We start from the raw sequence: 15,437 nt of genomic DNA on the forward strand, positions 1-15,437 counted from the left end.
CATCCACAGGCTTTAGGTGTGAACTGCAGCCTAATAATCCAGAGGCTGAGGGAAGCCACTAGGACGTGTTTGGTAATCAGCTGGTGGGCCACAGCTAGTCTATCTGGGGCCCCAGTGTGCAGGAAGCCTGCTGCCCCACCTCACCTCCCTTTCCACCCCCAGCTGCTGTTCTGCTCACTGCAGGCCGGGGTCCAGGACCTGCTCTGAAGGTTGTCCAGTTTGTGAGCAGATCAGTGTGGTGATATATTGTGCACCCTAATAAAGCTTACCTGGGGATCAGAGAACAGAGTCAGTCACTAAATTAGACACAGAGATAAAGCAGTGGTGGCACACACCTCTGGAGACAGAGATCCATTTGGATCTCTGTGAGTTCAAGGCCACTCTGGGCTACAGGAGAGAAACAGAACCAGGTAGTGCCACACGCCTTTAATCCCAACAAGTAATATGGCAGGACACAGAAAGGTATATAAGGTGTGAGGAAACAGGAACTCGCTCCGTTGAGGCTGAGGATTTCATAGAAGTAGGCTAGTAGCTGGCTGTTCTGCTTCTCTGATCTTTTAGCTTTCACCCCAATATATGTCTCTGGGTTTTTTATTATAAGAAATTTTAAGCTTTGTGTTACATCTGGCACCCAATGTTTGTGGCACAAATTCACACACACACACACACACACAAAACAAAAAAAAAAATTTGCCTGTGGCCTTGCAGGTCCCAGCTCAGTCTTGAGCTGCATGTGGCCAGAGTCTCCATCCCATGTGGGCCAGAGTCCCTAACTAGCTGGATCCAGACAGCTAGATCTTTCTCTTCTTCTCTCCTGGTGGGTTGTGGGCTCTCCTGGATCCCCATGTCAGGCTGCTACTAGGTAGCTGCCTTGAAACCCACTTAAGCTTCTACTGTTCTACACAGTCAGCAGAGTTAGTGAGTCAATTAAGATGTCTTGGGGGAGGGGGAGTTGCTGGAGAGATGGCTAAGAGGTTAAGAGCACTGACAGCTCTTCCAGAGGTCCTGAGTCAATTCCCAGCAACCACATGGTGGCTCACAACCATCTGTAATGAGATCTATTACCTTCTTCTGGCCTGCAGTCACACATGCTGTATACATAATAAATCAATCAATCAATCAATCTATAAAAAAGGATTTCCTACAGGGAGAAATTAGTTAAAAGAGAATTTTTTACCACATTAAAAAATAGGATACATTTTTACAATGGGGGATGTTTGGTCTCTGTTTGATAACACATTAGGCGGTCAGAAAATGGAACAATTAGATGAGAGGATAATTAATGTTGATGGGATAGATGTAATATCAATTATAAATATTATTTGTTTGATCATTTCTGTTTTATCATTTAAAAAGTTGGTTAATATGAGTGCCAAGATAAAAATTTTAGAAAAACTTGTTAGAACACATTATAGAGAAATTCAGACCTAGACAGAAGAATTTAAAGGTGAAACAATCTCAACATTGCATTACACAGTTACAGGGAAACAGCCTAAGGTTTCAAACAACTAACTTTAATCTATCCAGTAACCATACAGGAACTTCCAAATGCTCAAGGCTGTGTATGAGCTTATTGGACTCCTGCAAAAATGTTAGATTTGAGGCTATTCAAAGAAGCTATAGTCTCATATGGTATGCATTCTCCATTTGTGAAGTAAATGTAAAACTCGTGGTCAACTTGTAATAGAGTCATCCCTCAAGACCGGAAAGATTTAGTTATAGTGGTCTTAGAGGCTGGTCCCCACTTACAATGGAGGACTTCATGGAAAGACGAGGCTAAGACCATTGAACAATGATATAGGGCTAGAGGTATGGAAATTTCCCAAGATCAACTTTTTGGAGAGAGAAATTATGCTGATATACAAAGACAATCTTTATATGATGACCACACTCTAGCTTAATGCCACATGGCAGCCTTGAATGCTTAGGGCAGAATTGGAGAAGTATGGGGGAAAAAAACGAGTCATTAAAAGTTATACAGGGCCCAAAAGAAACCTTCACTGATTTCTTACAAAGACTGACTTCAGCAGTAAATAAAATGATACCAAATTCAGAAGCTAGACAGATAATAATTGAATCTCTGGCTTTTGAAAATGCTAATGAACAATGCAAAAGGATAATTAGGCTGTTAAAGGCAAGATCATCACCCTTGAAGGAATGGATCTGAGATACAATTAATATTGAATCTTGTGACCAGGGTGATGCTTGGAAATGAGAGGTGATTTCCAGAGGTTGAAGAAAAATAGTAATGTCGGAGTTTCAGTTGTGGGAAACAAGGTCACCTAAAAAGTGACTGTAAACAGGGCATTTCTAGAAACAATGTTTTTTCAAGGAACAATGGCAACAGAATGCCCCTCCCTTATGGAATATGCAGGAAGTGTGCTAAAGGCAAATACTGGACTAAGGAATGTAGATTAACAAGGGACAGACCAGGTAATCCTTTGCCTTTGCCATTGGGAAACTCCCTGAGGGGCCTCTAGCAAGCCCACATGACAAATTCATTTCAATCCTTTCCTGCCATCATAGAAGAAACCCCTTCTCAGAGCAGTTAAAGAACCTAATGCCTATTGTAAAAAAAAAAAAAACTCAGGGTGATAGAACAGCTATAGAAGAGAGAACAAAAATTTCAGGAAAAAAAATAAAGTGAATTTTTTGGCAAACTTCTATAAATGAACAAAGACCAAAATTAAAAATACAAATAAATGACATTCTCATTGAAGGTCTTGTAGACACAGGTGCAGATGTAGCAATAATTGCACCAGAATCTTGGCATCCAAATTGGCCTCTTCAGGAGCTAAATGTTCAGCTTTTAGGGACTGGAACATTATCGCAAGTAAAATAGAGTGTGAGATGGGTCAAATGTACAGGGCCAGAAGGACAGGGAGGAAAATAAAAGTCATATGTGTCTAATACAGCTATGAATTTATGGGGACATGATTTGTTACAACAACTGAATACCCAGATTAACATTCCTCCAATCTCAGAAACAAACCCTAAACTAACATATGTTTTTGAGAAAAATATTAGAAGGTATTTCAAAAAAATAATCACTTACCATCTAGACTGTACAATAACAGGGCACAACAGCGCTGGTTTTTCAAAGACACCAACAGCCCTACCTTTAAAACAGTTATCAGACAAGCCTGTATGGGTTCAGCAATGGCCTTTAACAACAGAGAAACTGCAGGCCTTAGAACAGCTGGTACAAGAGCAGTTAAAGGCTCAGCATATTGAAGAATCAATCAGCCCTTGGAATTCTGAATTTGTTATTAAAAAGAAATCTGGTAAGTGGAGAATGATAACAGATCTAAGAGCAATTAATAAGGTAATTCAGCCATTGGGCTCTCTAGAATCTGGAATTCCTTTGCCTACTCTGTTTCTTATAAGATGGCCTCTTATAGTTATCATTTTAAAAGACTATTTCTTCTCGGGCTGGAGAGATGGCTCAGAGGTTAAGAGCACTGCTTGCTCTTTCAAAGGTCCTGAGTTAAATTCCCAGCAACCACATGGTGGCTCACAACCATCTGTAATGAGATCTGGTGCTCTCTTCTGGCCTGCAGGGATATGTGCAGACAGAACATTGTATACATAATCAATAAATAAATCTTTAAAAAAAAAGACTGTTTCTTCTCAATACCCTTACAAGAAAAAGACAGAGAAAAATTGCATTTATAATACCTGCTTAGAATAATTTCCAGCCAGTCAAGAGATATTAATGAAAGATTCTCCCACAGGAAATATTAAACAGCCCAACCTTGTGCCAATATTTTGTACAACAGCCATTGGAAGCAATATGTAAACAATTTCCTAAATCTATAATTTATCATTACATGGACAACATTTTACTAGCTGATTCAAATGTGGATACTTTAGAAAGAATGTACCAGATGTGGTGGCACATGCCTTTAATCCTAGCACTGGGAGGCAGAGGCAGGTGGATCTCTGTGAGTTTGAGGCCAGCATGGTCTACAGAATGAGTTCCAGGATAGACTCCAGAGCTACACAGAGAAAACCTGTCTCAAAAAGCCAAAAAAATAAAATGAAATTTAAAAAAAGAACATTTGAAGTAAAAAAGAAAAAAATTGCCTTGTTGGGCATGATAAATTTAATTCAATAGTTATATACATTTCAAATGGCTTTGAAAATTATACATTTATAAACTCAAGTACCATTTGCTTTGGGGATACCATCTTACAAGGACTCCAATTTGCAGTAAGGCTCGTTAAGGAAGGGAATGACTCAGCTGCCTTTAGTCTACTGGATATGGGTGAGTTAGGACTTCTGTTGGTCTTTTTTGTGTCAAACACACAGATTGCAAGCCCAGCGCCACTTAGAGATCTTTGGCAGCAGTTAACTCTGCAGCTCACACACAATTGAGCATGTATGATAATGAGTATTCAGAGACAGGTAATACCTGAGGGGCACTCACCAACCTAAGACAGAGTGCCTGTGTGGCCTGGGTAGGTGTCTCCAGGACAGGTAAGGTGACCTGCTGACATCCCACACAACCTAAGTCAGAAGCTCATTTTTTAGTAAAAAGGAGGACCTGTAGGGCCCATTTTGGGTAACTGTTGCCTTGCTTGCTGACCTTGACCTTAATATCCTCTCTGTGCTAATTCCCTGCCAGGTTCCACCCTCATGAATGCTTAAGGGAAGTTCCTTGTCTGTGTATCCTGCATATTGGGCATTAACAGCTTAGATGCAAGATTGTAAAACATCGGTAGCGAACTTCTGCCCTCTGGAGTTCTCCCATTCTGCTGTAAGCCTGTATTTAAGACCTCCTCCCTCCTTCAATAAGTGGCATTCGGCATGAAAATAATTAATTAATTAATTAATTGATTGATTGATTGATTGATTAAATTTTTAAAAAAGGTCAGCCTCTCTGGAAGGACCAGAAGTCAACCAGAGGTTACCTCTGAGCAGTAGGATCAAAAAAAAAAAAAATTGCCTTGTTGGGGACTACAAATTGCTTCTGAAAAGATACAAAGAGGAGATTCTATTAATCATTTAGGATATAAAATAGGTCTATAGCTGAGCAGCAGTGGCACATGCCTTTAATCACAGCACTTAGGAGGCAGAGCCAGGTGGATCTCTATGAGTTTGAGGGTCTACAGAGTGAGATCCAGGACAGGCACCAAACTACACAGAGAAACCCTGTCTCAAACAAAAAAAAATAATAATAATAGGTCTACAAAAAATTAGACCCAAAAAGGTGCAAATTAGGAAAGATCAATTACAGACTCTTAATAACTTTCAAAGATTATTTGTAGACATTTCCAATCTATAGACTGCTATTGGGGTAAAAATGATGAACTGAGTAATTTGTTCAAAACCTTAGAGGGTGACAAGGACTTAAATAGTCCAAGAGAATTATCAGCTGAAGCTGAGAAAGAATTGGTTTTGGTGGAAAAGAAAATATAGGATATACGTGTGGATTGTGTGAATCCAAAGCTTGAATGCATTTTGGTTATTTTACCCTCTAAGCATTCTCCTACAGAAATTTTAATGCAGAGGGAAGATACTATATTGAAATGGATATTTCTACCAAATAAACAGAGTAAAACAATAAAAACCTATGTGGAAAAGATCTCTGAGTTGATTTTAAAAGGAAATTTGAGACTTCATCAATTAGCAGGAATAGACCCAGCAGAAATTGTATCTTTAACTAATGATGAAATTGAAAAATTATGGACAGAAAGTAAACCTTGGCAAAGAGATTGCAGTAATTTTTTGGGAGAGATTAACAACATATATCCTAAAAGCTATATAATTAAACTTATAAAGAGAGCTAACTGGATCTTGCCTCTCATTGTACAGGAAACACCACTATCTGGAGCATCTACATTTTATACTGATGCAAATGAACAAGGAAAGGCAGGTTACAAATCAGAAAATTTAAGTAAAGTGGTTCAAAGTCCTTATAATTCTGTCAAAAAATCGGAATTATATGCCATTCTTATGGTATTAATGGATCTTTTTGAACTGTCAACATAGTTACTGACTCTCAGTATGCCAAAAGAGTGGTCTTACATGTTGAAACTGCTGAATTTGTACCTAATGTGGCAGAATTAACTTTGTTATTTATTCAGTTACAAGAAATAATCAGTAATAGGAATCATCTCATATATAATTCACATCTGATCCCAAACAAGTCTGCCAGACCCTCTAGCACAAGGAAATGATGAAATTGATCAACTATTGATAGGAAGAGTGCTGGAGGCCTCAGAGTTTCATTTAAAAAAATCATGTAAATAATAAGCATTTAAAAAAAATTTTCTATAACCTGGCAACAAGCCAAGGAAATTATAAGGAAATGTCCTACTTGTTCTCTATATAATCAGATTCCACTACCAGCAGGATGTAACCCAAAAGTTACTCAGGGGAATGAAATCTGGAAGATGGATATGTTTCATTTTGTAGATTTTAGAAAACTGAAATATGTACACCACACCATTGATACCTGTTCAGGATTTCAATGGGCAACTGCTTTGAGTTCCGAGAAAGCTAATTCTTTAATCATACATTTGCTAGAAGTTATAGCCATCAAGGGTATACCTGTACAAATTAAAACTGACAATGCTCCAGCATATGTCTCTGGTAAATGAAACAGTGTTTTGCTTATTACAATATAAAGCATATTACAGAGGAAGTTCCCTTCTGTACTCTCCTGTGAGGCACTGAACAGTGATGATCCCTTGGTAGAAAAGGCCACCCTGAGGAAAGGGCCAACTTATTCAAAGCACCGTCAATGGTGAGTTGGGACCCAGCCCTAGACTCCAGATCCTGGACATAAGAGATGGAGCATCCATGAGGTCTCAGCTTTTAAAAGAAATTCAAAAGAATAGGGTCTGTCCTTGTCCCCTCAAGGGCAGTGAAGTAAGACTCCTTCTGCACACAGGCAGAGAGCTGGATCTCTGCTATGGGGTCCCAACACCCCAGCTGTGTCATCATCTATATCTACCATGGTCCCAGAGGTCTGGACTGGCCCTCTTCTCATCCTGGACACTGCCTGATACCAGAAGCACTCGGGCTGCCAGCAGGTTCCTGGTCAGCTATCTGGACACCACTGAGCCACTGTGGGACTGTCCAGAGGAGGAGTAAGAGGTGGTGGCACTGAGCTGAGAGAAGCGGCTGGTGCAGGATTCCAGGCTGGACATGGAGCCCCTGGGGAAGAAGCATGTGTACACCTTAAGTTATCTCCCAGGCAAGAGCTGTTAATACTGTATATGAGGCCCCAGGGCTCCTTCCTCAAGGCTGCTAACCACCACCAGGGGCTAACCGATGTAGAGGGAAAGTCACTGATGCCGTAATGAGCAAAGAGGAGCTACCAGCTCCCTGCACCCAGTTCCCAGGGACCAGTCAGGCCTGCTGCAGCCAAGAGCCACACTGACTAGAATGGAGCAGAAAAACCCACAGCCTGAGAATAGCTCAGTCCCAAGCTCGTTCTCTCTGGTTTTCTTCAGTCAAAACTAAGTATGGTGGCACAAATCTGCAAGCCCACCACTCCGGAGATGGAGGCAGGAGGATTGTGAATCCCAGGCCAGCCTAGGCTAATGATTAATGCCACTCCAGATATTACACCAGAGCTGGCCAGAAAGAACTTTCTAGTTTCTTTTGGTTTTCTGAAATAGCATCTTATTATGTAGCCCAGGCTAGAATCAAACTTGGAATCCTCCTATCTTGGCCTCTACCACAACTAGCTGCTACTTTTGTTCTTTACAAGTGGAATAAAAGGGATGGGCATAGTTACTTTGCTAAAGTGTTTGCCTGGCATGCATGAAACTCTGGGTTTGAGTCCCAGTACCACGTAAAGCCAGGTGTGGAGATGCACACGTGATCCCAGCACTTGGCAGGTAAGAGGATCAGGAGTTCAAGATCTCCCTCAGCCACCTAGTGAGCTCAAGGCCAACCTATATTTCATGAGACTCCAACTCAAAACTAATGAGAAATTAAAATGAAATGCAAAAAGGGGGAAGAAATTGAAGACATTGCCTGCTCCACCTCCAGGCTTCCTGTGTCACTTCTGAGTGCCCACTGTGTGCCAAGTGAACCATCTCTTCAGTGGTTCCCATTTGGTAGTTGGGCTTCCTATACCTCAGGGAGTTGAAGGGACTTGTCTCCTCAGTACACGGCAACTGGGAAGCTCAGTGTGTGTGCAGGGGGGAGGGGAGGGGAGGGTCCTTAATAACCCAAAGTAGCAACCTGTAGACTGTTATCTATAAGGCACTGTTCTAGAATACTTTAGAGTCATTGCAAACTGAGGAATCTAGGAGTGAAGGGTGGTCCCTCCTCTTCTCTCCTGGCCCTGTGCACTGAGACCCCTGAAGGGAGGCTCTGCTGCTACAAAGGGTGAAGTTTCAGCATTTGAGCCTCTTTCTCACACTAAGTTCCTAGAGAGGGCTATTGATGTCCACCCAGGAGAAACCGACCCCAGGCCACTGCATAGTCAGTCAACAATCACAGAAGCAACCATGTCTCCAGAGCTGGTGGGAGCCCCAGGCCTCCCCTACCTAAAGTCTTCAGATGCCAGCACTTCACAGTAGTACAGGAGCTTACACTTGGGGCCAGGACTGTGCAGAGCTGTCAGGACATCATCCACACCGGGGAGGCTGCAGGCCACACTCTCAGAGGGACTGTGAATCTGCCACTGGAGCAGGTAGATGCCAGGCCACTGAGTCACGTGGGAACCCTGAAACACAGAACCCACAGTAAGACCAGGTCCTCTTGGGGATGAGATGGAGAGATGGGTTCCCCTGGAACAAGATGGGGAGTTGAATCTCTCTGGGTTGGGGATCTGCATCCTACTGGGAATGATATGGGCCATGATCTTCCTGATGCTATGTGTGGTTGAGTCCTCCTGAGAACAAGATAGGTTCTCCTGGAGACAGGATGGGAGGTTGAGCTTTCGTAGATTTTCTGTAGCCAGGCTTGGGAAAGGCATCTCTATTTGGTCTTTTCCAGTATCCCAGGAAATCCTTTATAAGCGCTTTCCAAAGCCTCATTGTGGTGACTGCCATATCCCAGGACCAAAGCTTCCTGCTTAATGTGGGGGAGTAGACACTAGGGTGTAGGGGTGCAGGACAGCAGATGGGTTTGTGGGATGCTGTCTGTGCTAATGAGGTTAGGTCTGCAATCCAAGGGCTTCTGAGAAACCACTAGGAGGGTTGGGTGGATGAAGTGAGGGGAGAGGGGGAAGGTTAGCAGTGGGGCAGCTCTGAGGAAACACTGTGGGGGTGTTCAGTGGGATGGAGGCAGTCTGGCTGTGACTACAAGAGCCATTGTTCCATGGAAGCTTCAGTAAGGTCCATGATGCTCATGGAGCCAGTGAACTTCCACTGTGTGCGCCCATGTGTTGATGTGTATGTGTATATATATGTGTGTATGTATATATGGGTGTGTGAGTGTCTGTGTGGGTGTGTCTGTGCATCTGTGTGCACGTGTCTGTGTGTATCTACGTGAGTATATATGTGTGTTTGTGTGTCTCTGTGTGTTTATGTGTAAATGTATATATGTATGTGTATGTATAAATGTGTGTATATACATGTGTATGTCTGAGAGAGAGTAAATAAGTGTGTGTGTGTGTTTAACATTTCACCTGTGACACTGACCTCACGGAGAGATTGTGGGATGAGCAAAGTAGCTTACAGCCCGGGTACACACCCATGTTCTGGCCCTAGACCCATGGATCCTCAGCTGCCGTGGAAACATTCACGCCAGAGTCACAGGAGGCAGGAGATATGGACTCCCAGGCCTGCATTCAGAACTTCATAGTGGGGGTGTTCGGGAGCTTCTGAGGCCAGGGTCTTGGGGTGCTGGATCTGGCTGCTGACCTTGGGACCTTACCACCTGCCCTGCTGTGCAGACGTCCTCTGGCTCCACAACTCGCCCCAGCCCTTGAGGTCTCCCGCTTGGTCCTGCCACTCCTTCCACGGGGACCACACCTCCCCCAGCCCCAGCCACCCTGAAGGCCCTCTTCTGTAATGAACTCATACGGGGAAGTGCAACTTTGAGTCCCAAAGCCCCATCCTCCACCCACCGTGAGGTGATGACATGGACTGAACATCCCCCCCAAATCCATGTCCACTCCGAACCTCAGAAAGATGACCTTATTTGGATACTTCTCCCATTTTTCAGCTAAGGATTTAGGATCAATCCTAAACATGACTGCCGCTGTCCTTAAAGGAGGGAGGGGACTCGAGGCACAAGATAGAGACATGGAGGACGGAGCCACAGAAGGCGAGGGTGGGGACTGCAGTCATGTGTCCACAAGCCGGGGGCCCACCAAGGGGACAAGGAAGAACCTTTCCTCAGTCTTTAGGGAACCCCGTAGGCTCCTTGACTTTGAATGTGTCGCCTCCTGAATTTAGAGACGAGAAATTTTGCTTGATTTAAATGGCACTAGTGGTAGCCATTTGGGGCCCCAATGTGCATGTATGTGCTTTGTGCATGAGTGTGTGTGTCCACACCTGGCTTTTTTTCCAGGTAGGTTCTGAGGATCAAACCCAGGTCTTTGTGTTTACAAGAAAGGCAAGCACTTCGCTGGCTGAGCTACGGCCCCCGCCCAACTTAGGCCATTTAGGCCCTTGACTGGTTTCTTTTCCTCACGGAGAAGAAACTGGGGCTCCAGACCTCCCCCTGGCCTCCAGCTGCCTCTTAGCTTAGTGACCCTCCTCCCTCCAGGTAGCCTTCTGGAGTGGAGGGGGACCTCCTATTACACAGACACCGGGGCTCCCTCCCCAGTCGCCCTGCAGGGTCCCGGAGGCTGGGAGCACATCCACTTTGTCCACAGCTGTCTCCCCAGAGTCCCAGCCTGGGAGGGGTGCTTGACAGCCCATGCCGGGTTAGTAACCAAAGCCCATGCCTACACACCTGAATGCTCTGACCTTCCCGGCAGATGAGGGGTGCCTCTACACAGCTGTAATCTGTCCCAAGGACCCAGCTCTTGTCGATTAGCTGCCCACTGGCTCTAACCCCAGGCTCCTGGGGACCGAGCTTGGGGGCCTGCTTTACATGATACAGACTGAACACCACATCTCCTCGGAGGATGTCAAAGTCCCAGGTGATGACTGACCCCCGTTCTGGAATTTCCATGGCAACCTGCATAAGGAGAGCAGAGGTGCAAGAGTCCCAGGGTCAGGGTGTTGTTCTCTGGTCATCCACCAGTCTCCCCGTGGTCAGAGTGAGCTGCTAAGACTTTACCACTATCCCCTCCTCCCAGAACCCTCTCTGAAAGGCCTGGTCACTTGGGGTGAACTGTAGGTGCCGGGGATTCTGCAACCATCCCATGTCCCAAAGCTTCTGGGATTGAGCTGAAACCGAATCACCCCACACCCACTCTGAAGGAACAAGATCCAGGATACCACCCCACCATACCCTCCCAGACCAGGTGGCACCAGGTGGCACCTCATGGGGGGTCCCGCGGAACATGCTGGCTGCATGGTAGGTCTCACTCCACTGCCGTAGCTGGTCAGCCTGCTCCTGCTCCTCTTCAGTCAGATACAGGGACTTGGGGACCAGGCCTCCTTCTGGAACATTACACTGAGGGGAGATTTCAATGGCAGGTCAGCGCTGCCTCATTGGGTGCTCAGCGAGCCCTGAAACAGCTTCGGAAGATAAGACACCCTCTTCTCATTTAATGAAAGAGGGGGAATGGGACTTAGACACGCAAGGCCAGGCTGCTTTCCCAAGATCACAAGAGGTGCGTGTGGCTGACCTATGTTTGAATCAAGTGTGACGGTACATGCCTATAATCTTAGCATTCAGAAGGTTAAGGAAAGGGGACCCCAAGTTCTAGGCCAGCCTGAGCTAAACAGTGAGACCCTTCTCAAAAGCAAAACAGGATCTGGTGAGATGGTTCAGTGGCTAAGGGCACTTGTAATCAAGTCTGAACCTGAGTGCCATCCTCAGAACCTACATGTTAGAGGGAGAAACGGATCCCTGCAGGCCTTTCTCCAACCTCCACATGCATGATGTGGTATTTGTGCACCTACACACAACACACACACACACACACACACACACACACACACACACACACACACCACTCACAAACCACATTCATACTCACACACACACACCACACACTCACATACACATACACATACTACACACACACACACCACACACACATTTTCACACACACACTCACACACACCACACACTCACATACACATACCACACACACATACACATACACTACACACACACACACACACACACACACACACACACACTAAGTAAAGGGGGAAAGACCCCTGCATTCCTAGCCCTTTTCATGGTTTCTGGCTAGGTGTGGTTCCTCTTCTGCAGTACACTCAGAGTGGGGGCAGCATCTTTCCTTCGGCAGTGGGACCTGACCAGTGCCAGGCCTGTCTAGTTCTATAGGTGTCCCCAGGTAAAGGTGCCCTGGGTGGCCAAGCCTCAGACCCCAAACGCCAACACACAACAGTTTTCCTTGTTTCACTTTGGGGGAGGATAACAGAGTCCTGTCCTTGTCCATGGTCCTTCAGTAAGTCCTTGAGAGAGCTGTAGGCCAGGTGCCCAAGAAGAAATCATACGTCTATATCACAAGAGCAGAGCACAGTCAAGTTGGACAGAGTTCCTAAGAAAACCATTTGACTGACAAGCAGCTTGCTGTCTGGTGTCTGTGCTGGGGGACTGACAGGTGTGCCCACAGATGGCCTGGGGATGAGAGCAGGACCAGACTCACGCTCCTGGGAGCCATAAGAGAGTCTGGACACTGCTTTCCCTAAGCATCCCAGGTGGAGTGGCCGTGGGTTGCACCTGGCTCACTTACTACCTTTTAAAAGATGTGTTTATTTATTTAATTTATGTGTGTGTGAATTTATGCACACATCACACATATGGGGGGAAGGCCAAAAGAGGGTACTAGGGATCTCACATCACACTGTCTATCCCTTTGAGACAGACTCTCACTGAACCTGGGGCTCAATTCTCTTGATAAGGCTAGAAGCCAGCAAGCTGTCTCTGTCCTCCTGCATCTGCCTGTCCTGGATTTGTGACATTTGTGAATTCCTGCCTTACTATGTGAGTGCTGGAACCAAGTCCCAGTCCTTATAATTGCAGCAACTGTTCTTTTTAAAAATCTTTAACATTTATTTTTATGTGTTTTGCCTGTAGGTTTGTTTATGTACCACATGCACAGGGTGCCTATGGAGGCCAGGAGAGGGCATTGGATCCCCTGGAACTGGAGTTATGCTAGTTGTGAGCTGCCATGTAGGTGCTGGGAATCAAACCCAGGTCCTCTGGAAAAACAGCCAGTGCCCTTAGCTGCTGAACCATCTCTTCAGCTCCAGCAAGTACTCTTAAATGCTATACACCTCTCCAGCCCTCACTGCCTTTGAAAGAACCAAAGGAAGGCCGACCTCAAGAGATGTCGCATCTCTGAGGAACCTTCTACAACCAGCCCTGTCCCCACTTAGAGCCAGCATCTCCTTGGTGAGAGTGAGTGGAGGGATCACTAAGGTGCTCTGCATCAGCTTCCTGGCCCCAGGAGTCTGCGTTCCCAGGCTCCATGCCCGCTCCTTTCTGGGGCACATGACTAGCAGCCAGACTCACCACACTCTCTCCTCCCAGGAAGTCAGGGATCACATCCTTGTCCAGGTAGTCCACCAGGCCCCCAGGGCCCTGGTAATTGCTGCCACTGTAGATGAGGAACTTGCGCCTGGTGTTCTCATTGATGAAGGGGCTGACCTGGGGTGGGGCAAGGAGAGTTAGAGAGCTGAATCAGTCACTTTAAAGTTGACTTTATTTCATTTTATTTCTGGTTTGGTTGTGTTTATTTTTATTTTATTTTGTTTTTTGTTTTTTGTTTTCTTTTTGGTTTTTCGAGACAGGGTTTCTCTGTGTAACAGTCCTGGCTGTCCTGGAACTTGCTTTGTAGACCAGGCTGGCCTAAAATTCACAGAGCTCTGCCTGCCTCTGCCTCCTGAGTGCTGGGATTACACCACAACAGCGCCCCTTTGCCGCGCCCACACCCCACCACCTCCCGGGGCTACCTTTTCAGAGCAGTGATACACAGAGGCCCTGTCAGCACACTTCTCAAATTTTTCATTGATTGATGATTGATTGATTGATTGATTGATTGATTTTGGTGGCATTGAGGATTGAGCCCAACTGAGCAAGTACCCTAACACAGTGCTACATCCTCAGACCTCTTCACTTTTTATTTTGAGACAAGGTCTCCCTAAGTTGATCAGCTTGGGCTTGAACTCATTCTGCAGTCCAAAGCAGCCTTGCAGCCTCCTCTGGCAGGGGTGACAGCCTGGGCCACTAGGCCCAGTTCCTGGTTCAACACTGAAAGAAAAAGTACCTGAGCCTTTGTAACCTGGCCAGGCAGAATGGTTCCTGCCGGGGGGTCTCCAGACAAATACACCGTCCTGACGTCCCTAAGACGGCACTGGGGTACACCACCAATACTGACAGGAGCATCCATGGGGTGGCTTCAAGGAGCGCGATCCTCAGGCCCTCAGAGAAATCTGGAAATTTGCATTAAAGACATGGGACTCCAGACGTGCACATTAAGAAGGAATGTTCCATGTCATTTGCATGTACATTTGTCCAGAAAACGTAATGCGAGAGAGGATTCTCCAAACAAGCTCTGTAATCTGGTTACCTATGACCTAGTTACCACGTACAAAAGCCTGCAGTCAACGTGGATGAGAACTAACTGCTGAGTGTCAAGCCAAGTTACAGGATGACCCTACAGGTAGGAGAGAAAGGGACAGAGACACAGACAGACAAAGAGACAGAGAGATAGGGAACCTGATAAAATGCAGCACTGATTAAAAAAAAAAAAAATCACTACATAGGAAAAAACCCATAGTTAGCTTCTACTCCAGGTGAAAGACTGAATATTTGCCCAGCAAGTCAGAAATAAGACTCAGGTGTGAGTTCTCCTTCTTCTATTTAAAACTACACTTCAACAAAAGTTCAAGGCCTGCTTGTTTTATGTTTGAGTTCCGGGCTACAAATAGCACTCTGTCTCAGTGGGGAAACAAAACTTCAGTGCATACCCATAATCCCATGCCATCACTTAGGAAATGGAGGCAGGAGGACAACCTTCTAGCATGTTCAAGGTCAGCCTGAGATACATGAGACCCACTCTCAAAAATTAATTAATAGTAGACAAATAAATATCTGATGCAAAAAAAGTATGTGAATATAGACATATAAATTCAATTATAAATATTACTAGCAAGCATTAACAGTATATGTAGAGAATATATCTATAGATATGTGTCTATAATTGTGTAAGTATGTGTAGAGATAGATGTGTTCTACATGCAAACATATAAGTAGTTCAAATATGGTACTCATTTTACATATGAACATATTTATCATCATATGTACATATGGATGGTTTAGGGGGATGGATCCCATTGCCTCAGACATTCTACCAGGGAGCTATGCTCCCA

At 45.1% G+C, this 15,437-nt stretch overlaps 1 protein-coding gene across 1 annotated transcript; it reads right to left on the bottom strand.

Moving 5' to 3' along the window:
- Positions 1–6,603: 6,603 nt before the first annotated feature.
- Positions 6,604–13,766, bottom strand: Sec14l5 (SEC14 like lipid binding 5). Its single transcript, XM_036197686.1, has 5 exons — positions 13,579–13,766; positions 11,404–11,538; positions 10,870–11,097; positions 8,511–8,689; positions 6,604–7,164 (listed from the first exon to the last, which is right to left on the bottom strand). The coding sequence occupies exons 2-5, from the start codon at positions 11,425–11,427 to the stop codon at positions 7,053–7,055; spliced, it is 543 nt and encodes a 180-aa protein (XP_036053579.1). The 5' UTR covers positions 11,428–11,538; positions 13,579–13,766; the 3' UTR covers positions 6,604–7,052.
- Between the last annotated feature and the right edge of the window lie 1,671 nt (positions 13,767–15,437).

This window comes from Onychomys torridus, chromosome 8 (genome assembly GCF_903995425.1).
Source record: "Onychomys torridus chromosome 8, mOncTor1.1, whole genome shotgun sequence".
Classification (NCBI taxonomy): Eukaryota; Metazoa; Chordata; class Mammalia; order Rodentia; family Cricetidae; genus Onychomys; species Onychomys torridus.